The sequence below is a fragment of the Zerene cesonia genome, chromosome 19 (genome assembly GCF_012273895.1).
Source record: "Zerene cesonia ecotype Mississippi chromosome 19, Zerene_cesonia_1.1, whole genome shotgun sequence".
NCBI lineage: Eukaryota > Metazoa > Arthropoda > Insecta > Lepidoptera > Pieridae > Zerene > Zerene cesonia.
In genome coordinates, this window is record NC_052120.1 from 5,693,303 (window position 1) to 5,720,075 (window position 26,773).

The 26,773-nt window shown below is 33.8% G+C and overlaps 3 protein-coding genes across 3 annotated transcripts in view; 2 read left to right on the forward strand and 1 right to left on the reverse strand.

Annotated features, from left to right (window-relative positions):
- LOC119834532 (xanthine dehydrogenase) overlaps positions 1-7,115 on the forward strand; it is a 14,827-nt gene extending 7,712 nt beyond the window's left edge. The window contains exons 2-9 of the mRNA XM_038358921.1: positions 914-1,068; positions 1,769-3,932; positions 4,015-4,323; positions 4,412-4,749; positions 4,823-5,627; positions 6,027-6,194; positions 6,718-6,790; positions 6,842-7,115. Of these exons, the coding sequence (XP_038214849.1) occupies positions 914-1,068; positions 1,769-3,932; positions 4,015-4,323; positions 4,412-4,749; positions 4,823-5,627; positions 6,027-6,194; positions 6,718-6,768 (3,990 nt within the window). The 3' untranslated portion in view covers positions 6,769-6,790; positions 6,842-7,115. The remainder of the gene's footprint in view (positions 1-913; positions 1,069-1,768; positions 3,933-4,014; positions 4,324-4,411; positions 4,750-4,822; positions 5,628-6,026; positions 6,195-6,717; positions 6,791-6,841) is intronic.
- A 50-nt stretch (positions 7,116-7,165) lies between these two features.
- LOC119834533 (transport and Golgi organization protein 1) lies at positions 7,166-20,079 on the reverse strand. Its single transcript, XM_038358922.1, has 13 exons — positions 19,884-20,079; positions 18,025-19,713; positions 17,713-17,912; positions 17,095-17,386; positions 16,570-16,766; positions 15,957-16,088; positions 15,669-15,817; positions 15,174-15,275; positions 14,524-14,735; positions 13,173-13,299; positions 12,648-12,854; positions 11,421-11,533; positions 7,166-8,552 (listed from the first exon to the last, which is right to left on the reverse strand). The coding sequence occupies exons 1-13, from the start codon at positions 19,978-19,980 to the stop codon at positions 8,509-8,511; spliced, it is 3,561 nt and encodes a 1,186-aa protein (XP_038214850.1). The 5' UTR covers positions 19,981-20,079; the 3' UTR covers positions 7,166-8,508.
- Positions 20,080-21,509: 1,430 nt separating this feature from the next.
- LOC119834543 lies at positions 21,510-25,721 on the forward strand. The gene is made up of 7 exons (XM_038358933.1): positions 21,510-21,567; positions 21,663-23,087; positions 23,516-23,669; positions 23,810-24,071; positions 24,274-24,397; positions 24,948-25,108; positions 25,434-25,721. The coding sequence occupies exons 1-7, from the start codon at positions 21,510-21,512 to the stop codon at positions 25,653-25,655; spliced, it is 2,406 nt and encodes an 801-aa protein (XP_038214861.1). The 3' UTR covers positions 25,656-25,721.
- Positions 25,722-26,773: the final 1,052 nt, after the last annotated feature.

The following is a 26,773-nucleotide window of genomic DNA, read 5'->3' on the forward strand; positions in this document are numbered from 1 at the left end:
ATAAAAAATAAAAATTGGATCATGGGTTATGTTTACAGATATACACATCGTTAAGTCATTAGCGGTAATTGTGATTAAATTGAAAAGAACATTTGGCCGGCGTTATTTTTAGTTAGATGAAATATCTATTTAATGAACAGTTCTCCTGTCTATTTTTAACAGATTTATATCGTCTTTAAAGACGTATATACCTACTTCATATAGTTAAGCATACAAATTTCCTTGATGGATGAAATTATACCAATTAAGAAAACTTATAGGTATCTATGTTGTTATACATTTTCAATTTATGTTGTTATACTTAATCGTCTGCCACAAATGAAAATAAAGTTTGTTTATCCACCAGACGGGTTAATTGTCAAGCTGTTGACCGAATGTACTTATGACCTCCCAGATAGAAATCATATCATTATACTTGCAACTAAGTATTTGCTTCTATGTATATTTGATTGTACTCCTTAATTATGTCCATTATATTGCGTTGTTTTAATCAATCTAATTTAGAATTTAAATTAGCCAGTGTACCAAACGGTTAGCGTAAGTTAGGACGAAAAAATTTTACGTGTAGGGCCTAAACCTATATTTACATAACACATATACATTGACATTTTTTGTTTTTAACAAAAAAATAAGCCGCCTACTAAGCCAGAACTAGAACAAATATACTACGTCAATTTAATTACCTTCTTTTTTTTTGAAGTCGTCTGAAAAGTGTCAGAGCGATTTTGTTTAAAACAATAATTGAAATTAACACCTTGTCTCGTGGTCATAATGTTCAAAGTCTATTATATACCTCATTAGAAAAATCTGCCTAATACTCGAGTGGCACAGTTTTAGTCTAGTCTATTTCTTTATTGTCCATCATTGCACTTCTACTGGCGGTAAAAATTAAATTAATCTGTATAATTTTAAGGTTGTGGAGCCAAATCCAGATCCAGAATGGACGTTATTATGGTACCTGCGCAAAAAGCTTCGCCTCACAGGAACAAAGCTCGGCTGTGCAGAAGGTGGCTGTGGCGCATGCACAGTTATGATCTCCAAGTATAATAGAAAAGAAAAAAAAGTGTCGTATCCTTTATAAATTGTGAAACAAACATACATAATTTATGTAGGTATACATCGCATGCTGTGATGAGCACCTGCTAATTTCAGGAAATTGTTTCGTTTATCGATCATAAATGATTTCTAAGCATTAAGCAGTGGGCAAATCAATTAGCGGCAAATAAACCTATTCCGACTACAATATTGTAATTATAAATTTGATAGGTCAGTTAAAGAAAACTTTCGTGGAATTTTAGCATAAGTTGTTTGTTTGAAGTAATACATAGTAATAATAATAATAACATCTTAATGAAATATAAACTAAAAGAAACAAATTAATTATAACACAATGAGATTTAAAAGTTCTTGTGGGAAAGTTTATAGGTGCTATGAGTAATAAAATACATAGGAATAGAGAGCTGCTCACATGTGGTTACAGTAATTTAACGACTTTCTATAGTGCTTATAGAACGTCGATTATTTATTGTAAATATGTTGACTGACAGTTTCCCTTACCGATTCTAATTAAATTTCAAACTCTGGAATGATTCAGTAATCAATTGGTAAATACCAACTTACACTTTTTTTCCTTAAATATGATATTTATTTATCAAAACTAGATTCGTAACAAGTTATTATGTGCATTATTTAACTTATAACTAATGTGAGAATGTATGTTATTACTGCTTATATCTCTGCTTGGAAAGAATTTTCTTAATATATACAGTCATCTGGCCGTGAATGCTTGCTTAGCACCCGTCTGTGCAATGCATGGTTTAGCAGTTACAACAGTTGAAGGTATCGGTTCAACTAAAACAAAACTTCACCCAGTGCAGGAAAGAATAGCCAAATCTCATGGTTCTCAGTGTGGTTTCTGCACACCAGGAATTGTTATGTCAATGTACACGTTACTTCGTAGCTGCAAAAATATCAAATATTCAGATATGGAAGTAGCCTTCCAAGGAAATCTGTGCAGATGTACTGGTTATCGAGCCATTATAGAAGGATATAAAACATTCTTAGAAGATTGGGAGACAAAGCGAATCACTAATGGGAGTATGAATGGAACTTCTAATGGCGTTTGTGGTTTAGGCAAAGATTGTTGTAAAAATAAGACTGATAAAAGTGAGACCGACTTTATATTTGATAAATCATCATTTTTACCCTATGACCAGAGTCAGGAGCCGATTTTCCCACCTGAATTGAAGTTGTACTCCACATACGATGACCAGTATTTAATCTTTCGTGGAAGCAATGCTACTTGGTTCAGACCTACAACTATAGACAGTCTATTAACATTGAAAGAAAAATATCCTGAAGCAAAAATTGTTGTAGGGAATACTGAAGTAGGTGTAGAGGTAAAGTTTAAGCATTGTGTTTATCCTGTAATAATCATGCCAACCAGCATTCCGGAATTAAACTCAGTACTGGAAATAGATGAAGGTTTGTCTGTTGGTGCTTCAGTTACATTAATGGAAATAGAAAATACTTTAAAAAAATACATTGAAATATTACCCAATTATAAAACTAGAACATTTGTCACAATAAATAAGATGCTAAACTGGTTTGCTGGCAAACAAATACGAAATGTTGCATCAATCGGTGGTAACATAATGACTGGTAGCCCTATATCTGATTTAAATCCTATTTTAATGGCTCTAAAAGTTAAACTGAACATTTTAAGTGCAAAAGAAGGTCGCCGCACAGTTTTAATGGATGAAACCTTTTTTACGGGCTATAGAAAAAATGTAGTGCAGGCAAATGAGATACTATTATCAATTGAAATACCTTATTCAAATAAGTACCAGTACGTTAAAGCCTTTAAACAAGCAAAACGACGGGAAGATGATATTTCTATAGTTACCGCCGCTGTTAATGTACAATTTGAAGAATCGACGAACAAAATCAATAATATTAATATTGCATTCGGCGGTATGGCCCCAGTTACGAAAATTGCAACGAAAACTGGTACATTTTTAAAAGGGATGACATGGAACGAAGAAATGTTAGATAAGGCCTATACACAAATGTTGGATGAGTTTCCTCTTAGTCCTTCAGCACCAGGAGGAAATATTCTTTATAGACGAGCATTGACCTTGAGTCTGTTTCTTAAGGCATACTTGGCCATAGGTAAAGACATTTCTAGAGAATACTTGCATCAAGATCTTATCATTCCTTATCATAGTAGTGGAGCAGATCAATTTCATGGCACGTTACCCAAAAGTGCTCAATACTTTGAGTTAGTTGACGACAAGCAAGTAAAAAGCGATGCAGTTGGAAGACCCATACAACATATGTCTGCGTTTAAGCAGGTAACAGGAGAAGCAATTTATTGCGATGATATGCCGGTTGCTGAAAATGAGTTATATTTAGCTTTTGTTCTCAGTACGAAAGCACACGCTAAACTGGTTTCCGTTGATCCTCAAGAAGCTTTAAAAGATCCTGGCGTAGTAGCTTTCTTTTCCGCGAAAGATTTGACCCCAGAGCAAAATGCTATTGGACCTATATTCCATGATGAAGAATTATTCATAAGTAAGACAGTAACAAGTCAGGGTCAGATAATTGGAGTCATAGTAGCAGAAAATCAAACAATAGCACAATCCGCAGCACGGAAAGTTAAAATAGAGTACGAAGATATACAGCCTATAATTGTTACAATAGAAGATGCTATTAAACATCAAAGTTTTTTTAAGCAGTATAATAAGAGTATTAAAAACGGAAACGTGAAAATGGTATTCGATGATCCCAATAATATTATTTTGGAAGGCGAATGCAGAATGGGTGGTCAGGAACACTTTTATTTGGAAACTCATGCAGCTTTTGTTATTCCCAAAAAAGAAGACGACGAACTTGAAATATTTTGCTCAAGCCAACATCCAACGGAAATAGCGGTAAATAATAATTATTAACAGTTCTTACTATTTAAGAAGTAAAACGAATGTAAGATGTGATTAAATTTTTTTATGTTTTCAGAAACTCGTCAGTCACATAATTCATGTGCCAATGAATAAAATAACAGCAAGAGTGAAACGTATGGGTGGTGGGTTTGGCGGTAAAGAGTCCCGAGGAATGTTAACTGCCTTGCCCGTCGCGTTTGCAGCTCATAAACTTCAAAGGCCAGTACGATGTATGTTAGACCGAGATGAAGATATGATGATGACTGGTACTCGTCATCCATTTTTAATAAAATATAAAGTTGCGGTAACAAAAGAAGGAAAGATAGTCGGTGCTGTTGTGAACATTTATAATAATGGAGGCTATTCACTTGATTTATCTGGTCCAGTAAGTTGAAAGTTAATAAAATAAAATAAACTATCATATATATACTTAAACGATTATTATCAAATTAATAAACACATTGTGCTTTTAGGTCCTCGATAGAGCACTGTTCCACTTTGAAAATTCATACTACATTCCAAATTCCGAAGTAACTGGATACATTTGTAAAACGAATCTTCCTTCAAATACAGCGTTCCGTGGGTTCGGAGGCCCACAAGGAATGTTTGGGGGTGAAAATATGATATCAGATATTGCATATAAACTCGGAAAGGATCCCATCGAAATTAGAAAAATCAATTTATATAAAGAAAGCGATATAACACCTTATAAACAAACTCTTACCCATTGCACCCTACAAAAATGTTGGGATGAATGTGTTGAAAAAAGTAATTTAGCTCAACGGAAGCAAGAAGCCGAAAAATTCAATAAGTATGTATTATTGAAAAAAAAAAAAAATATTTGTATACATGTTATATAACCATAACAAAATGTTTATTTTCAGACAACACAGATGGCGTAAGCGCGGGTTATCTATAGTACCCACTAAATTTGGTATTGCATTCACAGAGAAGTTTTTGAATCAAAGCGGTGCTCTTGTCATCATTTATATGGATGGTTCAATACTTATTTCACATGGCGGCACTGAAATGGGTCAAGGGCTTCATACAAAAATGATTCAAGTGGCGTCAAGAGCCCTAGGTGTTGATGTTTCTAAAATTCATATTAGTGAAACTGCGACTGATAAAGTTCCAAACACATCCGCTACTGCGGCAAGCGCCGGTTCCGACCTCAATGGAATGGCAGTTTTGAATGCTTGTCAAGTTTTAGCGGAGCGGTTGCAACCTTATAAAAAAAAGAATCCAAATGGTAAATGGGAGGATTGGGTTTCAGCGGCTTACTTTGATAGAGTGAGTCTATCAGCAACAGGATTTTATGCCACTCCCGAACTTGGGTATAATTTTGAAAGAAATGAAGGAAGAGCATTTAATTACTATACATATGGCGTTGCTTGTAGCGAAGTAGAAATTGATTGTTTATCTGGTGATCATCTAGTTATAAGAACGGATATCGTAATGGATTTAGGAGAGAGTTTGAACCCAGCTATAGACATCGGACAAATTGAGGGTGGATTTATTCAGGGATACGGCTTGTTTACGATGGAGGAGCTAATCTATTCTCCAACAGGCACTTTGTATTCTCGTGGGCCCGGTGCTTATAAAATCCCCGGTTTTGGTGATATTCCTCAAGAATTCAATGTGTCGCTACTTAAAGGAGCCCCAAATTTGAGAGCTGTTTACTCGTCAAAGGTTAGTTTTATATTTTAAGAGGATCGCATTCTAATGATAATATAATGATAAGGCACCGTTAATGGCATACAATAATAATTAATTAGTTAACAAATGAAATGACCACAATATTAATTGTTGAATAAAACATTAATAATATTAAACAAGTCATTACCGAATAAACTTAATTAAATTGTAAAATTAATTAAGCATAAATACGAAAAATATACTTATACGATTACGATTATGAAAAATCTTTACTAATATTATACATGCGAGTGTGTTTGCTTGTTTATCGTTCTTTCACGTGGCAACAGAGCGATTTTTATAATACGCTATATTTCTGGAGATAGGAGGTTAGAGTGACATAGGCTAATTTTTACCGCGCTTTTATCTTAAATTTACATGTTTGTATTTCAGGCGGTTGGAGAACCACCGTTGTTCCTCGCAAGCTCTATATTTTTTGCAATAAAGGAGGCTATAAGAGCTGCCCGAGCTGACGCGGGGGCTCCTTTGGAATTCCGACTGGACTCGCCTGCGACTTCAGCGCGTATACGAATGGCTTGTGAAGATCATATAACTAAAAAGGTAGGCAGATGAATTCAATACCATATAATGTATTATCGAGCTCTTGAGATTATTTATATCTCAAAAACAGTTGATGGGATCTGTATAAAATTACGTACAGAGATACTTTTAACGTGGCTTTCATGTGATAAGCCGTGATCTCCAGCTAGATCTGCATAAAGGAATGTGAACATGGTTAAACAGAAACAATAATAAATAAAATGTGAACTTTACAAACACTAATGATAAAAATTTAATGATATTAATTCCATTATTTTTACCCATCTGGCGCTCATAAGGGACCCCAGACCAAGTCCACTATTATTGTTTGGGTTGTTTTATCCATGAATATCATAGATATATACATACGTTCAAAATTCGTAGCTGACTTATCAATTTAGCAGATTTAGCCTATCATAGAATTATGACGGTTTCGAAATTGATCTACTAATATAGTAACATTACTTCGTTTTTAAGTTTACAAGTGTAGATTATTAAGTTCAATTTCGAATACATTATTCTAATTCAATGTTTTTTTTTTCAGATACCAGTATCCGATCCTAACAGCTTTGTTCCGTGGAACGTTGTTCCTTAGTGTTGTACTATTAAGTAGAAAAATATGGCGTGAATAACACAAATTCACGTTGAAATTAACATCTAACCTTAAATTATATATTAGATTTATTACGTAGCATCTGTCTTAAACATCAGGATCTGATGTGGAGTTAAATACGTTTGAATAAATGTACAATATGTAGTATATAAGATAAAAGTAGATGTCAGTTCATGAACTCCAAAAAGGAAAAGGGATAGCTATTTTATTTTTAAATATTGTGTATAAAAAAAAACTTAGATTTTCTTTAGAAATATGTATTATACCTATATGTATATATCTATTGCCCCGATGTATATTCTGTGTAATAAATGCTTGATAAAAATAAAGAATTATCCTTTTTTTATGTCATTAGCATTATGTGATAGGGATGCAATAATGGATAAAATTAATTGAAAATTATTTTAATTCGTATCTAATACAATATACATTATTATCATCTAATAAAATAATTTTTAAATAATAAAAACCGTGTCGTTGTTGCCAGATGACGTTTGAAACCAATAAGTACTCAAATCGGAAAACATAAAAAGTAACAGTGCGTGAACATTTTAAGTATCTCATAAGATAAATTTTAAGAAACCACTCGGATTGTTTGAAGCAGAAGGCTTATCAAATGCCATAAGGTCGTAAGAGTTATCATAGTACTGACATCGTAGAAATGACTGTATAATAGATCAGGTACAGAAATTCAACAAAATGTAATTTTACATTACACACAATTTGGTTAAAATTAAACAGTTATTTTGATGCAAACTATACGAAATTAACAAATAACATAACATCTTAATAATAACTTAGCCGTGTTTCGCCAAGAGACTGGAAAATATACATTTAGTTTATACTTATTTAGTATTGACTTCAGATTATAATACTTATTGCTGGAGTGTCCGTGGCCCCAATAAACAGGTTCGTTATAAGATAACAGCTTTAATAAACACATTGTTTACCACGTGACGTCATATTAATATATAATGTCAAGGAGAATGCCAAAAATAGTCGTCATTAACGTCATATCGATTTCATTTTTTTTTATTATTATGAATCTTAATTAATGCGTTCTTTAACACATTATTAAATTTATCGCGCTCTAGAAGCGACTATTACAAATGCAGTTAGACTGTAATAACCAAATTTCTAAAATTTGTACTCTTTGTTCAAACTTTTGTTTAAGAGTAAAAAGAACAAATATAAATACACGCAATTACCAAACGACAAGGGCCTGCAATCTACATTATTAAGCTGCTCCAACTCAATAATAACATAATTTAATTTGATTTCTAGCAATTGCAATTCATACTTAAAATTGTTTCTCCAATAATATAAGGATATATACAAATTCTACATTTTTGGCACTCTCCTGTATGAATACAATTAGAGGAATACTATCTAGATAAATAAATATAATGGCAGTTATTGTTGATTCTTGTCTACAAAGGAAGAGAAAAACGGAGGAGCTGAACGTTGAATCAAGTCAACCTTGTAATGATCAATATTAGAATTTTGATACAAACGACCAAATCCAAACATTATTATATATGACTATTAAAATAAATACAAAAAATAAAATAGATACAAATTCGCTCCGGGTGGTATACTAAATAAAGCATAACATACAATATCATCTAAAATTGTTTTTATTTTTGCCAGTATCTCCCTTATAACAACCCCCAATAAAGTTATCCTTGCCAAGGCTTTTGGCCTCATACATTAAATTAACAATCACTTCTCAGACTCCGACGAACATCCCGATCCGGAACTAGCGCCTGAAATGAACAAACAAACTCATTAAAATTATGAAAAGTTCAATAAGGTTTATAAGGTTGAATATTATATCGCTTATAAAGTATTTGGTAACAAATTTATATAAATATTAATATATTCATAATAATTCACACGAAACAGTTTATCGATTTTAATGACATTGCGAGGTAGGTCGGAGAAGACTTCGTAAACTATTTTTTGTACTTCTTTGATCTATGACAATATAACACGTAATTTTTTCCGCTAGAAATAAGAAAATAAAGAAAATAATGTGATATCTACCAAAATATACACCTCAGACCTCATTAAAAGGAGATATTAAAAGCTCGTCGCTGAGAGAGTACCTCATATAAAATCCCCTATAATTCAAATTTTTAACAGGCTCCAAAAAAGGGAGGAAGTTGACAATTTGATTGCATTTTTATGTTCGTTTGTTCCCTTATAACTTTTTACTGGGTGAATCGAGTTTTATGATTCTTTCTCTTACTTGCTAGCAGTTTTAGTAAGCTTGTGCCTGCCATGTGCTATTAACGAAAGTTTAGTTCTTTGTAAAAAAAACTCCTAATACGCATGTCGTACAGCCAGTTTTTACAAGCATCAAATTATCATAGAGTCGAATGTCTTATTATGATAATAGATGCAGTGGGTTTAACAAATAGCAACGAAAAACCGGCAAACTATTCATTAATTTCAATAATTGAAGCTACATAATTGTTTACTGTGCGCGCTTGTGCGGCGGCAATTAGTGGTTATCCATCCAGTGCCCAATTTGTTTCGTAACAAGATATATGACTGTAGCTGTCAAATCTTGCTCGAACACGTGTTGTTAAAACACTCGACATTTAACTTAACTGGTGAAATCGAGCGTGTAAACCGGGAAATTGCAGAAGTACATTTGCACCATTTAAATAGATATTTGTAATGAATGAGCTCCCAGTGGGTAATGCTTACAAATTTATTTAATCACTAGCTGCGCCCCGCGGTTTCACCCGCGTAAGTCCGTATCCCGTAGGAATATGGGGATAAAAAGTTGCCTATATGTTATTCCAGTCGTCCAGCTGTCTACGTACCAAATTTAATTGCAATCGGTTCAGTAGTTTTTGCGTGAAAGAGCAACAAACACACACACATCCTTAGAAACTTTCGCATTTATAATATTAGTAGGATTAATAAAGTAGGATAAGATAGGATAGGAAGGATAGTATTTAATAGTATGTATTCCACTATTATGTGTTAATTAAATATATTCTGTTTTTTTAAAATTAGCTGTTAGGCGGGTCGCGAACGTTCGAGAATGTTCGTTTGACGAAGCAGAATGCTTCGAACTGCTAAGCTATAGGGAGTTACACGTGTTATTGTAAGCCAACCATAAAAGATAGACATATGCTGTCGTGGATTTTTTTTACATAATTTTGATGAGAACATTTCCGTCATACATGATTTCTGTGTAGCTTTAACCATTAAGGATACACACGCGACGGAAGCTTAAAAAATGTTGTAACTTCTCCCGTTTTCCCAACGTTTTCCTTCACTATTCTACTCCTATTGATTGTAGCGTGATGAAAAGTATGCTATAACCAGCTCAGAAGTATGAAAAATAATTGAATTAAGTTTCGTTAAAATCCGTCGAATAGTTTTTGTTTCTATACGGTTATACAGGCAGATAGACAGACAGACAGACAGACAAAAATTTTACTGATTGCACTTTTGGTATCAGTATCGATCCCTAATCATCCCCGGATAATTATTTTGGAAATATATTTAATGTACAGAATTGACCTCTCTACAGATTTATTATAAGTATAGATTAAATGTTTTATATAACACCAATGGAACTGGTCAATTACTTAACGCAATTTTTGAAAGTAGACCGTTTCGTACCTCACTGAACTGATTTCAGTTATTTTTTTATTCGTTGCTTATTATTTAATAATGTAGTTACAATGTTGCATTGATTAATTATCTGTCAGTTGATAAATGCAACAGCCGTCAATGTATAACATACCTTCCGTCGGTAATGAGCACAAAAAATTATTGAATAAACAATATTAAACCAGGTAAAAAAAACTGGGCTAGAACAATGATTTTAAATCAGTAATTTGATTGGTGTGTATTAGGCATGTATTTTTTTCGTAACTCATTTGTAATAATTAGCATACATTAATGGTTGCGTTGGAAGTTTAAACGATATTAGAAAATTAAATCATTGGTGGATTATCAAAAGTATGTTGGAGACCAGGGTGAACCCTCAGTTTACCCAGGCACCGTGCTAGGATGTAGTAGCCCTTCAGGCTAGCATCGAGAATCACCACAAAAAAAAAGTATGTTGGAGTAAAAAGTATCATTTAAATAGAGATAAATATCTAAATTTTAATATATTCAAATAAAACCAATAAGTAAAACATTTTCAAACTCTTCATGGTATGTAATAAAGTAATATGGGCTATTTTTATTACTCATATCCGTATCAACTATTGGATTATGACAAATCATTTAGTCACATGCAATAATTGCAATTCACGCACCAAATAACGTATGTAATTAAAAACGTCAATTCAAATTTAGACATGAATGAAACATAAGTCAAATTAATCGTGGCGATAATTGAAGCGATTACGTTTTATTGAAAAGAAGTAAAGTACTGGAAGGGTGAAGAAGAGTGGGAGGCTTGTTTCCTCAAGCCTCTGACTCCCTCACTCACTGTACCAAACACAGTAGTATGCTACTATTTCACGCCGGTTTTCTGTGGGGGTGTGTGATACTTTCCCGGTGCTGGTCCAATTCGTACCGAAGCGTGCTCGACACCGTCTCCTCTATAATATATTATATCAATTACGATAAACATACACTTTGTTTCAAAATTTATATACCTGAACGTGTGGAATATCTCCGTCTTCTCGGCCTTCTCGAGTCATCTGAGTTGTACTCGGTCTCAGTGTCAGCTGGTCCATTTCGGGATCGCGAGCCTCTGCCACTTTCGTACCTGTATATTATGGAAATTTAAATAAAATGAAATAGTGAGATTTGCATCATTAGAACCAGAGGAACATTTTGAAATACCTACGCAGTTGATATATTGTAGACAAGTGCATTTAAGTAATAGGAAACTCATAAAAAAGGGTCAGACCAACGCATCTAAACTAGAAATATTACTAGAAAATTAATACATAATTTTGATGCGCGCGCTCTTTAGATATTACACTTATTAAGAAAATAAAGTGATGAAATGGTATTCTATGAAAAGTCGACATTTCAAGGGAATGAGTTGCAGTGAATGCAGTTTTTATTTTTATGTGTTTTCGTTTAAGACCACTGACAGGAGGACAAACATTTTCATAATTTCACTATCTTAAGTTTGTTTCAGTCCTTGTTGCAAATAATAAGAATAATGTTTCATAGTTTGGGTAAGGATATACAAAAATAAACCCCCAGATCCGGAAAAAACCTTTCTTGAACTTATTGCTATCAATATGTGAACGCCTGATTATCCATATAATATTTGTAATATTTCCTACTTTTATTAAATTTTGATCTATAATTAACATAAAAATGTTTAGATCTAATAAACATGGATCTGTTTTTTAAAGCAGTCATCGCCAGCTTTAACTTTATGCATTAATTATACTACAGTTTGAGATAAGGTGGCATATGATTTAAAGAAACATTTTGGTGTTCAGAAAATGAACATAAAACTTACGACGAAACGAACGTGACAATTGACAGTCACATTAGAGGAGTCATGAACAATTATAGCATTACTCTACCGAGAAAAATCTAGTCAACTGTAACTCAGCTGACTAGATTTTTTAAGATTTTGTAAGTCATTATCGTTATCCAAGTGGAGACAACGCTCACAAACAAAATCACAGTAAAATCATCCAGGCGTTCTTCAGGTATAAGCGGTGTAATTAACATTGAGTATAGATTATTAATAATATTATAAAGCTGACGAGGTTGTTTATTTGGTTGAACGCAATAATCTCAAGAACTACTGGTCGGATTTGAAAAATTATATCATTGTTTGATAGCCAAATTATTGAGCAAGACCTATATATATATATATATATCACGGGCGAAGCCGGGGCGCTAGTATATACCTCTCTATGGACCGCCGTCGAGAGCGCGGCGAGTAGGGCGAGCGGGGCGAGCGGGGCGAGCGGGGCGAGCGGGGCGAGCGGCGCGAGCGCGGCGAGCAGCGGCGGCCGGGCGAGTAGCGCACCGTCTCCGGCGAGTAGCGGCTCTCGGGCGAGTAGCGGCTCTCCGGCGAGTACCGGCTGTCCGGCGAGTACCGCCGCTCGCTGTACCTGTGTCAACATACACATACATATTCTAAGAATTGCTGATGATGTTGTGTGATGTTGTGTCAATTTTAATAATTTAGTATTGTAAGAAATTTATCGCTAATTGTCGTTTTCATAGTCGTAAATTGGCGACAAACTGGCAACCAACTGGGCTGTGGCGTGCGTATAGGTGAGGCCTTTGTCTAGCAGTAAACGTTAAAAGGCTGATGATGATCGTGATGATAGTGAAACCCTGTGTAGTACCTATTAAATTGTTACGTAGTTTTTTTTAACATAGATTCCTAATTGAAATGCTAATAAAGATCATAAGGTTGGGGCTACCTAGGCGCATGCGGTGAGGGCAGCCGGCCGAGAGGCGGCGGCCGGGGCAGCGGCGGCAACAGCGGCGGCGGCAGGAACGCCAGCGGCGGCGGCAACCCGTCTACCACCTCCAGCGGGGACGCCACGGCTGGAACACATTGAACTCATCAACCCCTCACCCATCGGATAACTAGATGAGTCTCATACACGTTTATGCTAGGATACCTATTACAGCCATGCGCACTTTTCGATACATAGTGAAGCTATGAATGAAGAATGCATGGGACTGAAAGTATCAGATACAGGTACTTTCTGTACAGGGGGCGGTCTTATCGCTGTAAGTGATCTCTCCATATTTTATGCGTGTTAAAAAAAAGATCTCATCTAGTTAACAGATGCGTGAAGGTCGATCCAATCCACAGTCTATTCCATGATCCAGCTATACAAAATATTGTTGTATCACTGCAAAGTATACAATATATTTTATTTAGTTGTTTATTCAAATAAGTTTATAATTATAAATAATATCTTTATCAATGTCTTATTTGCTTTTTTATGATGTCGTTTCCATAACAAACATATCTTATATCTTTAAACGAGCAATTCTTGTATATATATATATAATTGGAATCTCGGAATCGGCTCCAACAATTCTCATGAAATTTAGCATATAGGGGGTTTCGGGGGCGATAAATCGATCTAGCTAGGTATCTTTTTTAGAAAATGTCATATTCGTGTTTTATCGATTTAAATTTAGCGACTCTTCCTGACATCTATTGGCGAATAATAATACTAATACTATTTTTTCTTCCTGACATCTATTGGCGAATAGTAATACTAATACTATTTTTTCTTCCTGACATCTATTGGCGAATGATAATACTAATACTATTTTTTTGGCGAATAATTAAAGTTCCAGCAGATGGCGTTGTTAAGAAACGAAGTCAATGAGTGTTTGCTTTGAGGTTAGACTAATTGTTTATATTGTTTTCAGTCTTTTTAATGCACGTGTTCACTTAAAAATGCCTAAACGATCTTGGAAAAAACGCTTATAAACAATCTAACTTCACGAAGTTAGATTGTTTATAAGCGAGCGAACCGAGCAAAGCTCGATCATCCAGGTACTGATTTGTTTAATAATTATACTAGACTAAAAACGAATTCCACTAAGTACCAAAAACTCCATCATATTTTTTGGTGACAGTCACCTACAAATTAACCAATACTAGGATTGTCCCAGCAGTGGAAAGTTGGAACATATGGGAATATATGGGCTGATGATGACGATGAGGATTGTTACATAATGCTTATTATCCTCCCTAGCCAAACCAAGGCGTTCCTACTAAATCCTCGTACGCACTAATCCACTCACGTCTATTCGGGGACGCGGCCCCATCAGCCTGGTGCATAGCGGCCAGCTTCCTCCTCAAGGTCGTGGCCTCGTCTCTCGCGGCGTCCGCCTCCCGCTTGGCCTGGCGCGCCTCGAGCCACGCGGTGTGAGCTCGCGTCTCCATCTCGCTGATGGCCGTGCGACGCGCTGACTCCTGTTCGGCCAACTCTAGAGTTAGCGTGTCACACTTTTCCCTGTAAAAAAAGAATAAATAAATAAATGCATCTAGCATTTGCATGCGTGTGTTATATGCCTGGGTAATAATTTACCAGGCACCTGCAAATAAGTTTCTTTTCTCTCTATAATAACCATCATATTAATTAAGCATTGCAGTGTTTGAGATTCTAATAAAAGATAAAAGATTTAAGCTTAATATATTGATGGTGCATACTTTACTCATTTTGTCTTTTTTTTGTCTTAACTATTCTCACGAAACGAAAGGTAGGGGTCTGGTGACCTAAAATACAGGTTATTCAGTTACCTAGTTTAGGCACCAGTCTCACACTTTATTTGTTGTTGTACTTTATTGTTGAAATAACGTAAATGCACACATTTTTTCCTGTTGTATATGTAAGTTGTGAGAAATATAAGTCATTTTTATTTATTTATTTTATGGAGCACACTTTACTCACTTGTATCTTTGCACCTCCTGTTGCATTAATTCAATTTTTTCAACGGTGCTCGCCGATTCACCTTGTTTGCTAAGCCACAGCGATTCTTTTGTGCTTAGTTCTCTGGAAAAGATAACTATTTAAATAATATAAATTACTAGCGGTCCTCGCTGTCTTCGGCCGTGGTACATATATAGCCTTCCTCAATAAATGGGTTATTTAACACTGAAATAATTTTTCAAATCGGACCAGTAGTTCCTGAGATTAGTATGTTCAAACAAACAAACTCTTCAGCTTTATAATATTAGTATAGATAGCGACTAGCCCGTGACTTTGCTTATGTATCAGTTATTCTCGTGTGACTGACATATAATTTCCATTCAAGAATTGATTATGCGATAATTCGCCTCACTTTAAAAATTCCACACAAATCCGCTCTACAGTTCAAGGGTGTAGAAAACAGAGTTATTATTTATGCCCGATAAGGTTCTACTGCTAATTCTTATTTTGACTTACTTTAACAATTCACATTCACGATCTTGGAAGTATTTTTCTAAGACATCGAGTCTAGTAACTGCTTCGGAGGCTTGCTGACTTGCGGTTTTGTATGATTCCTGCATAGTCTTTAACTCATCAGCAAGACGAATTCTCTCTTTATATTCTACCTTTAAGATAAATATAAAATTGGCGATTAGTTTTTCTACATAAAACATTGATCGAAATTCATTGAAGTTGTAGATAAGTATTAACAATTTTTTATGAAACGCAAAATATATCTAAGTATTTTACACCAAATTATCTTACCTCATATTTCCCCATAAATGACTCTCTTTCTTCAAGAGCTTTGCTTAGTTTAGCTTTGATTTCTGTGTGATCTATCAAAGATGTTACATCGGTGTTTGATGGTGTGCCACTCTTTAATTCTTTTATAGCATCCTTAAAAAAAAAAAAAAATTTAAATTGACAATACAGTTGGTTTAGGTAGACTTTTAAAAAATAATATTATACTAAAATCCGGTGCGGCTTTGCGCGCGTGGAACATGGACATTAACAAATGATTTAGTGACTGTCTATTCCTGTTTTATCCCGAAGGAACATTTAATCGGGATTTTAGCATAATTGACTGACAAACATCCAAACAAACAAACTTTCAAATTTATAATATTAGTGTGATTAATGTTACCATTAAAACTTTTATTCCCTTAGAACGCGTATTCTCCAGTTAGAACTAGTTGTTAGTGGATGTTTCTTGTTTGTTTCTAAAACTCTCTGTTACCAATAGTTCTAACTAAGGAAAACGCATATACATACAATGAATACAAAGTGTAATGCAGAAATTGATTGCAGTAGGCTGGAAATCTTCCATACATAGCATGTGGTATGGTATAACTTATAAAGAATATTAATAAAACATTACCTTCAGTGCAACAATTTCATGTTTCTGCAATTCTATTTTATTGCGGGCTTCAGAAAGCTCATGGTTAAGTTCATCTAATTGTTTTTTCTGCTTTTTGAAGTCTTCCAGTGCTGTTTCAGCCGATGCATATTTCAATTGATAATTATCTCGTTCCCTACTTACAGATATCAGTTCTTCTTCAAATGCTTGAATCTTACCTGATAAGAGATAGTGTGATTCTATATTATATAAGTAAATATTTGAAATCTTTTTTTTATTTTGATGGTCACAAGAAGACTATTAGGGAGAATAGTAAACATTTAACATTGCATATTAGTACAAAAATAAAAAGTTAGAAACAATTATACCTATTAATTATTTAATATGAAACAGTACCAACGAAAAGCATGATTTTTGAATGATTACAAAATATGGTTAATAATTATTATATTCTAAATTTAATAATTCTCTTTGTTTCAGTATTGAAGATAGGTATAGATACCAAATACTATTTGTCAAAATACAAATATTTTTGATATTTCTCACCATTTAACTCTGCTATTTGCTCTTCCGAATGAGCTCTTTCTGCCAAGAGTTCACTGAGAGTGTTTTCAACTTCGCTTAATGTATTTTGCAATTCACCAGCAGTGTTTTCAGACACTCTCAGCAACTTTTCATTGTCATCTAAAGAGTTTCGCAATCTATCGTTTTGTGCTTTCAGTTCATTAATTTCTTCCTTCAATGAGAGCACCATGTCATCCATTCCAAAAGAATTATCTTCAATTGAAGTCAATTTATTTTTTGTAGTTGAAAGCTCCTCTTTGAGGATCTCACACTCCTGAAATTATGTAAACAAATCAGTAAATATATAATGACGTTGAATATTTGAAAAACCTTATAACAATATAAGTTAGATTAAATTTTTTGTATTCAATTGTAGGAACACTAAATGTAAACTATATTTTAATGGATGTCAGCTATACTTTAAACAGCTGAAACAGAATTGAAAATTTGAAGTAATGTAGATGAATGATATAGTAATGAATGTTTTTAAATGTTATAAGTATTAACTGAATTTTTAAAATAGAAAACAAGTTGAAAAATTAAGGTATAGAATTATTAATCAATACTGGTATGTATAGGCAGAATAAAATCAAATGTTACCTTAGTGGTAAAAAGCAATTCCCGCTGTAATTGATTTATGATACCAATAAACTTGCTGTCTTGTCTCTTATTATCAATATAGTAATAACCCAACGTAAACAGGAGAACAGAAGATGCAGTTGTTAGGAGGAAGGCTAAAAGTCTATTACGCTGACTGAACGATTCACCATCACAGTAATCATTAGTATAACAGGTGTCTTCTGAAAATAATAAAAATAAACACCAACTATTAGATGACATTGAACTGATATTGTTGTAAGTCTGTGCATCTCTCATTTTTAAGGTGAAATCAAATAATAAAAAAGTTCTTACTGGCAGTATCAAAAAGTATGTCCGCTTGTTCAGTTGTTCCCATTATTGAGTTAAACGTATTGAATAAGTAACTGATGAAAGAGAAACTTTCTGATTCTTCACTCTGTGGTGACTGCACAAGGTCTGGATTAAATATTGGTTCAGGAGGTGCCTCTGTTGTAGGTGGGATCATATCAGCAACGGTTGTGTAAATGCTTGAAAAGAAACCTTCACTCTCTTCTTGTGAAACTGGTGTTTCAGTGGTTGAACTGAAAACTTCTTCTATGAGATTTTCAGTGGAGGTTGTTAAAAACTCTTCAGTGACTGTATTGAATTCGCTAGTCTCTGTTGGTGATTCAGTTATAGGCAATGATTCAGTTGTAACTTCTTCCTTATAAACTCTTTGAGTAGTGGTGTCAGCATTTTGCATTTGCTGAAGCAATAAGTTTATATCTGCTGCAGGAATGGTATTTGTATTGGATTCATACAAAGATGTTGAAGTCTCAAGGGTTGTCTCTGTTTTCACCGTCGCAGTAGTCGTGGAAACTTCAGATTCATCTGGTTTAGATGTAGTTGGGTATGCCTCTTCTTGTTGTTCTGGTTTTTCAGTAGTTTTTTCAATATCTGTATTTGTGCTTATATTGGTTTCATCATTTTGTTTATTATTTTCATTTATTGAATCTCCTGAAGGTGGATTTTCTGCAATCTCAATCTGAGGATCGCCCAATAGTTGAGTGTTATCATGTTGTTCATCAAGCATGCTAGATGGAAGTTGTTGCTCACTAGGCAAAGTTGTTTGAAGACTATCTTCTTGTTTGCCTTCAGATATTTTATTTAAGTCACTATCATTATCCACTGGTGGTGTAAATTCATTTGAAAGAATATTTTCACTTGGTGTTACTTGTTCTAGGGTATTTGGTATGTTTGACATAACAGATACATTTTGTTCATTGACATCTGGTTCTAAATTAGTGACACTTGGTGGTAGGAATTCAGCCACATTCATCTCAGATGATTCTTTTGGAAATTTATTAGCATTAGAGTCAGCATCATTATTTTCAATATTAACTTCTGAAGCTTTTTTGTCAGATTCATTTGAATTAGATTCATTTATGGATTCTTTAGTTTCTGATCTAACAACATTATCGTTCTCAGAACTCTCATTATTTTCTTTTTTATTGCTTTCATTTATTCCTTCACTGTTTATCACTACACTTGATTCAATATTTATTTGATCATTGCTTTCTTCCATATTTAAAGGCTCAGTAGAGCCTTGATTTAAAATAGTTTCAATATTTTGAGGATTTATGGGGACATTTTCATTTTGACTGTTCAAAATGTCTGCTTTAGTTGACATGATATCTGGTGATGTAGTAGTATCATCTTCTGACACTTGAGATGGCTCTGTTGTATATATGGTAGTTCCTTCAAACACTTCATGAGGTTGTTGTACTTTATCAGGTTGGACATTTGGAGTTTTCGCTATTGCCTCTATAGGCAATTCCACTAAATTTTTTGAAATAATTTTTGTTTCGGTCAAAAATTTTGAGCTTACAAATCCTAATATACCATTAATTTGCGCATACCACAAATCACGATTACTTCCAGCTGATTTCATAAGAATAGTTGCTTCGGAATTTCGTTTAAAAGATATAAGATCTGGATCGACACTATTGTAATTTAATAGGGTTTTAGCTTTTGATATCGGAGCTGAAAATATTAATAAATGTCATAATTTTTCTTTACATATATTATAGCACATCTCTCTAGAATTTAAACGGTGAAAGTTAAATTTCACGTATTTAAAAACATTAAAAAAAACATATTTAACTGAAATCATAACATATCGAACAGATTGTAGTTTTCATTGAATAACTTACCGCTACATTCTTGGTTAGCACAGAAAACTTTGTCAGGTAACCTACAGTAAGAAGCTGTGATAAACACAGAAAATACTACAATCTTCAATAGATTCATATTGGCATTATTATAATATTTTACAATATATTTTATTTCTTATAAAAATTAAAGAACAAGACGTAAAGCCACATCATCTGTCAAATCGTTCGGACGTTCGATTCGAAGGTCCCTTCCATTTTACGCATTGTACATTGACATCTGTCAAATGATTAAAAAGACGACCAAACAATTAGGTAAAAAGAAAAAAAGAAAACAAAATTAGTATAACTTAATACAAATATTTAAACATATCTTATTAATCTTAGTTTCGATGTTTTGATTATCATGATTAATTTTTAACACATTCATATAAATGATAAACAATAAATCAAGTGTTGCTACCACCGATCAATTGTTTCTGCTAACATAAATAGAGTTCTGTACCCAAATTGTAAAACGGGGCCCTAAAGAACTTCGCTGAAAGTTCGAAGAAGACTTCGCTGTCCCTCTGTTTATCTCTCACCAGGCTATATATCACATGAACCCTGATAGTTCGACATCAAATTTTTAGAGATAATGTAATTCTGTTGCCGCTAAAACATTAAAATATAATAAAAATCGAGGTTATGCAATGGTTTGCAGCTTATTTGTACATTTTGTTTGATCTTTATTGTCACTACTCCGATTCGAACTTAACCGATGTTATTAATGTAATATGTGGTCGTTGCTTACCCCGCCATCATTCGAGTAGACATTTTCTTTTTTCAAATATACTATACTTTTTTTCAAATTATATATTGTACCGTTCAGGAATGTATTGTACTATCAAATAGTGGTGTTTTAAGATGTTTTCTATCTAAATTGTCAATAATCATTTTTTATTTCGTTGTTGTAGTATTTTTGTGATTGAAAACACACAGACCATTTTTTGGCATGATATAGACATGATATTTAATTTTTATCCATGTCATAGATAAAAACATTGAAAACTGTGTGTTGAATTGCAACTGCAACTGCAACTGTTTTAATTTTTATTAAAAACTTCAATTGCAACTGTTTTAATTTTTATCAAAAGTCTCGATGTATCCCATCTGTTACATTATTATCAAAACTCTTGAACTATCTTGTGTTTGTTTTCTATAATGCTTCATATTTAAATAATATCATGCAAAATGAACTATTTTTCAACTGACTTCAAAAAAGGATGCGGTTATTAATTTGTATTTTTTTTTTGTATTTGTTACATAAATATTCAGTGTGTGAACCGATTTTTTAAATTAATTTCAATTCAAAAACTGGTGCCTGGATTTAAATTTTGTCTAGTTCGGACAATTTGAAGGCGGTTCCGTCTCTTTTTCTTAAAAAATAATAATTACTTATATATGTTTTGTTGCTTTTGCTCAAATAAAGATAGTCTAATAGTCAGTTTACAATTTTTATCTCGATTAGTTGTCCCTATGGTGTAATAGGTATTTAATGTTTTCAGTCCAACCTATTTTAACATAAAAGTAATAATTGACAATAACTTTCTGACAAGTTATTAAAAAAACAATACCTACTACTACATAAGAAATATTTATAAAAAAAACATGTACAAAAAGTAAAAAATGACGGCCTCACATATTTCTTTATTGGATTTATCAAAACAACTTAATTTTCAAATTGGTTTGTTATTGTAATTTATTCTTTTATATTGTTATTATTGCATATCAAATATATTTGTCTATTATGTTATTCATTACTTCGTTATGTGATTGTAGATGAAGAAATAAAAAAACAACTGTGCTTTGCGGAAACCTTGATAATAAGTTGTGGCCATCTTGAGGGTGATGTCCGGGATGATAATTCAGAATCAGACTGGACTTGCGAAGAATCTTCTGAAAGCGAAATTTCTGAAGAAGTTCCACATGAGAGTTATAAAAAGGAAAAGGCGCCATTAGAGGAAGAAAAGCCAGAAAATGCCGAAGAGGATATAGACAATGATTTTTATTTTTACTTTTTTCCTGATTGCTCAAAGCCTTTACCAATTAAGGATAGCAAAGCGAGCATAATAATTGAAAATGGATTGCCCAAATTAAATCCTGCATCAGCAGCGAAACATCAAGATTATTGTACTTGTGTATTGGATAAAAGTGGCAAGTGTCCTTGTGTTACCAAAGTGCCTTGTAGCTGTGGGGCGAAAGTACACGAAGAATGTAAATGTCTTAAACTTGAAAATATTTGCCTTTGTGATGATGGAAAGCCGCAAGTTACCTGCACTTGTAAACCAAGTGAGGTTTGTTTATGTAATCCTGATAGTAAGCCACGCCCTATATGCACATGTGCTCAGATTAATAAGCCTTGCATTTGCCACAAGGGCAAATTTCCTTGTCCTATTTGCGTTTGTGAATGTAAACCAAAATGTTCTGTATCAGAAATAAAGATTGAAGAAATGGGAGAGGACGCATATGAAGAAGAAAATAAAGATAGGATTGAAAATCTCGAAGAGTCTGAGAAACAACCGTGCACGTGTCAACAAGAACCACGTAAAAAGGTATGCTTTTGTAAAAAAGGCAAGGAATGTATTTGTGAAAATGATTTATGTATATGTGATATACGGCCACCTTGTGTCTGTGAGAGTATCGATGGGCAGGAGCCGCCGTGCAAGGACGATGAGATTAAATCTGTTTGCAGTTGTCCTGTTATCCCCAAATGTACTTGCTCGCCAGGATCTCCAAGTCAATGTTCATGTTTTCCAAAACCAGGCGTTTGTACTTGTGGAGAGCCTCTAAATTGTAAATGCTTTAAATCTTGTGAATGCACAGAACCTTGCATTTGCGATATACAACCGAAATCTGAGGCGATATGTGAATGCCCAGAAAATCGGATTAAAATTGCGGATGGTTTAGTTTGTACATGTCCACCCAAGAAAGAAAAGTCTCGAAAATTAAAGAAAACAAGAGCTGGAAAACATGGATATCGTTGGTGCCGTGACGTGGATCCTAAGCATACATTTTTTGATTATGCTTACGACCGACACAAGAAAATTTCTTACAAGGAGCAGGAGAAGGAAAAATTGAAAATTTTGGGTCTCTATGAGGAAGAACAGACGAGTGATGTACAATGTCCAATTCACGAAATTAAAGCACCTGAGTTTAAGAAGAGAATTCGTAAGCCATCATTGGATTGCTGCAGCGCAGTTGGAGGTTAATAACATGTAATACTGCATTAACTGTCAGGCTATCTCTTTATAACCGCCTTAAAAAATAAGGTTATCAATTCGATGCGTGTGTACGTAATATTGTGAGAATTGCATCGTTTTGGATATGTAAGTCTATAACAGCATTAAAACACGCCCAAGTTCATGAGCGTATGTATGTTTGTTTGTTTGAATGTATGTTTGTCCTCGCATAAATCAAATATCTGTAAGTCGTATGGTAAATGATTTCTTTTTAGTTGTGTTAATATGGTATCCTCCAACTTCGGTATTAGTGTAAGTTTCACAAGATAAAAAGGGTCGCAACGGTTTTCACGCCTTGTTATCGCGCTTTCAAACCACAGAACCGTTGAAGTCGATTCAATTTTTAAATTACTTCTTGTTTGGATATTATATGTTATATGTTTTCTTGTTTAGGCATAAGTATTAGTGTAGAGACACTTGGTGAGGACGAGGATAAATTTTTGGTTCAAGTTGTTTCACATTCTTCTAAAAATGGAGCTAAAGCGGGCGCTAAACTCGTTAGTATTTTGGATCGCAATTTACATACGATGGAAGAAAGTAGAAATGAGTAAGTATATTTCTCAAAATCATCTTCTCTGTCGTGTGTTATATTTATATATAGAGAAAGATAATGAAACTTGTAAAGATGAATAAAGTGTCTAGAATTTAAGGGAAAATTGTGATGGGAAAACCAATGATCTATTTCAGACAAATAACAAAGAAGGATATAACGAAAGAGCGGCGAAGTTACATGACAATTTGTGAGAGCGGCTATTACAATAAAGTGACCCGTATTTGTGGGGAACGCCATTTTGTAAAACGCATTTACCATTCCTTCGAAGACGCTCGTAATTTTTTACTAGAAGGTGCAAACGTAATTCTATTACGATATTTTGCGATCAATCGGTATAAAGGAACGATAAAGACAGATACAGTACTAATTGACGGTACAATATGCGAAAGCATTTATGTGAGTACATATGTAAATGATACTGTATAAGCCTTGTAATTGAAGTATTTACCTGGCAAATGTTATTCTTAATGATAATAATCTATGTTCTGATTCTTATTATGTCCTCTTACTAATTCTATCAATAATTATGTGATGTCTGGCGTTAGATTTATTTGTGTATTTTAAAGTACTAATGTATGTTGTAAAATTCGTTTTTAAGGTTTGCATGGGAACTAGCCAAGCGATCGTGAATGGAAAGCCCCTTTTTGTAATAAAGGTTGAGCGACACATTATAGAGCCATCTGGATATATCCATCAAACGTTGATAGTTTTAACCCTTAAAGGTACATATGCAAAAAAAAAAAAAAACAAGTAAATTATTGCGTTTTTATTCATCACACTATAAGATTGATATGAATTGAATATACTGTTCAGTATGAAATTAGCTTCAGTATTTATTGTTCCTAAAAACTGTCGTAGTTTAGGGATAATTCACCAGTGAATAGGGCAGTTAAACTCAAGAAATGTCGATTGGACAAATAGAGGACAGAATTACAGCATTTTGCACAAATTGTATTAATTGTCCCTTGTAAGATTTCAATCTCCGAAGGACTTTTACTATCTAAATAAAGACATATCGAGGTATTATTCAGTAATTATGTTATCATCATAATAATTCTAGCCACCTTTTCCACTTCTAATGAAGTATTTACGATATGCTATGAGAAATATACTTCTCATATGAAATCGTTAAAAATGATCATTGTATTTTTGTATCGCATCATAACAACAAAACATTAACAATGTAGTTTTATAAAATTCTTGTTACGTAAATATCCGAAAAATAATAGGTATACGCCAATCAATTTCAATGTTCACTTGCTTGTATCTCAGGTTACCTGGTGAGCCTTGAGTGGGCGGACAATAGCTATATAATTCACCTGAACCCGCTGCTCCGCATCGTACCCGAAAAGGATGAGATAGAACCGCACGAGCCGTGTCGTGAGAAATGGAGGAATGATCTGCAATTGTTCTCGGATTACCTGGACTTCAAGGCTAGTTTTGTAGTAGTGTGTGTAGGTTTGCTTGATTTGCAGCTCAAATTCGGTATGAATATATATAACCTATACTCCGATTTTACACAGAATATATTCGAGAAACAAAGTGTTCCGTGGAATATTTATAAAGCGTATCTTAACAGTAATAACTAATTCTATGATAATTCTGATAACAGAGCTATCGAACACTGCGGGATAGATTATAAATACCAACATAACGTTTGCTTATGAGTAGTCGCATACTCATAAATCAGTTACCATATGATCATTTAGCTTTTAACGTTCTGCCTACAAAGTCACGTGTATAACATTCGAATCGCAGAGTACCCGGTCGTCAGAGGGCGCTCGCTACGTGACCGAGAACGGCGAGCTGGCTGGCACGATACGCGACTATCTCCAGACGTTGCTGCTACTCCGACCCCACGACGCGTTACACTTCACCAGACATTACTTTGGAGCTGCGCTATCCGCCCTCGACCTACCGCACAATGAGTATTTCGATCCGTGTACTAAACACGTGAGATATTACTTTTTTGAGGAATGACTTTACTTTTTACTGCCTTTTAAATTTCATTACGTCGTGATTGTAAAATTTCATTGCGGTTAAATTTATGCGCTTTAGAGTTGAAATAAATGTTTTTTTCATTATAGATGATATTTTAAAATACTCAGTTAATTCTTAGCGATCGATGAATAAATATTTCAAAACATTTTTACATAATAGCACTTTATTTATTTAGGGTATTTTATTTATTTAATCACAGGCTTTTATTCAGACAGAGCTACCCTACGCTGCAATTTAACTAAATACACAAATGAGGTTACTAATTGGAAACCAGTAGATAACGTCATTTAAATGCATTAAATATTTCATTTGTGTTTAGCTGGTTAAGTAAAATTATGTGGCAGTGTTTGCAAATATTTCTCTTTTTTGGATAAAATCAACTTAAATTAATATATATTGCATACTCATTTCGGAAATCTTTATCCTTGATACCGTTTTTGTACTTTATTATGTTCCATTTCTTTAACCGACTATCACTAAAGCGACCAACGTTCTCAATTACCTAGCCTTTATAAAAACATTTCAATTTTTTTATCTTGGTAATTTGAATAAAAGGTTGATATTTAAAACTAAAAGAAAAGGAGTAGATTAATCGGTCAATTTGTTCATCCCCTTAATCGCGTCATACGCGTGAACGCTCCTTGGGATAATGCCATTAAAAATTCCTTTGACAAACATTCGTCCTTTCAGTATTTCGTAAACATTTGTCATGAGTTATGACGCTTTATTTAAACGCTTTATGCGGATTATGGAAAGGCAATGTTTTGGTGAATGGGATATAAAGTTATTTAATATTACATGAATACTGTCTGTTATTATTTCAGATTTCTAAACATTTTTGGATTTCTATTAATCACACTAATATTGTAATTGTGAAAGTTTATATGGTTGGATGTTTTTCCATTACGGTGAAACTACTGAATGGATTTTGATGAAATTTGGTATTTAGCTGACTTGTGTGACCGGATACTTTTTACCCGATTAAATGCTTCCTTGGGATAAACAGGAACAGGAAGGAATCTTAATATCCGGGCGGAGCCGGGACGAGCGTCTAGTTTCTATTAATTATTATTACACTGGGAAATAAGTTTTAATTT

Excerpts from the sequence above, each read along its gene's own strand:
- LOC119834533 (XM_038358922.1), bottom strand. The coding sequence starts at position 19,980 with ATGAATCTATTGAAGATTGTAGTATTTTCTGTGTTTATCACAGCTTCT. Across the intron at positions 17,387-17,712 it reads AATTGCTTTTTACCACTAAG|GAGTGTGAGATCCTCAAAGA; the intron begins GTAACATTTGAT and ends ACATAATTTCAG. Across the intron at positions 15,818-15,956 it reads CATTTATGGGGAAATATGAG|GTAGAATATAAAGAGAGAAT; the intron begins GTAAGATAATTT and ends TTTATCTTAAAG.
- LOC119834543 (XM_038358933.1), top strand. The coding sequence starts at position 21,510 with ATGACGGCCTCACATATTTCTTTATTGGATTTATCAAAACAACTTAAT. Across the intron at positions 21,568-21,662 it reads ACAACTTAATTTTCAAATTG|ATGAAGAAATAAAAAAACAA; the intron begins GTTTGTTATTGT and ends ATGTGATTGTAG. Across the intron at positions 25,109-25,433 it reads CGGATTACCTGGACTTCAAG|AGTACCCGGTCGTCAGAGGG; the intron begins GCTAGTTTTGTA and ends TTCGAATCGCAG.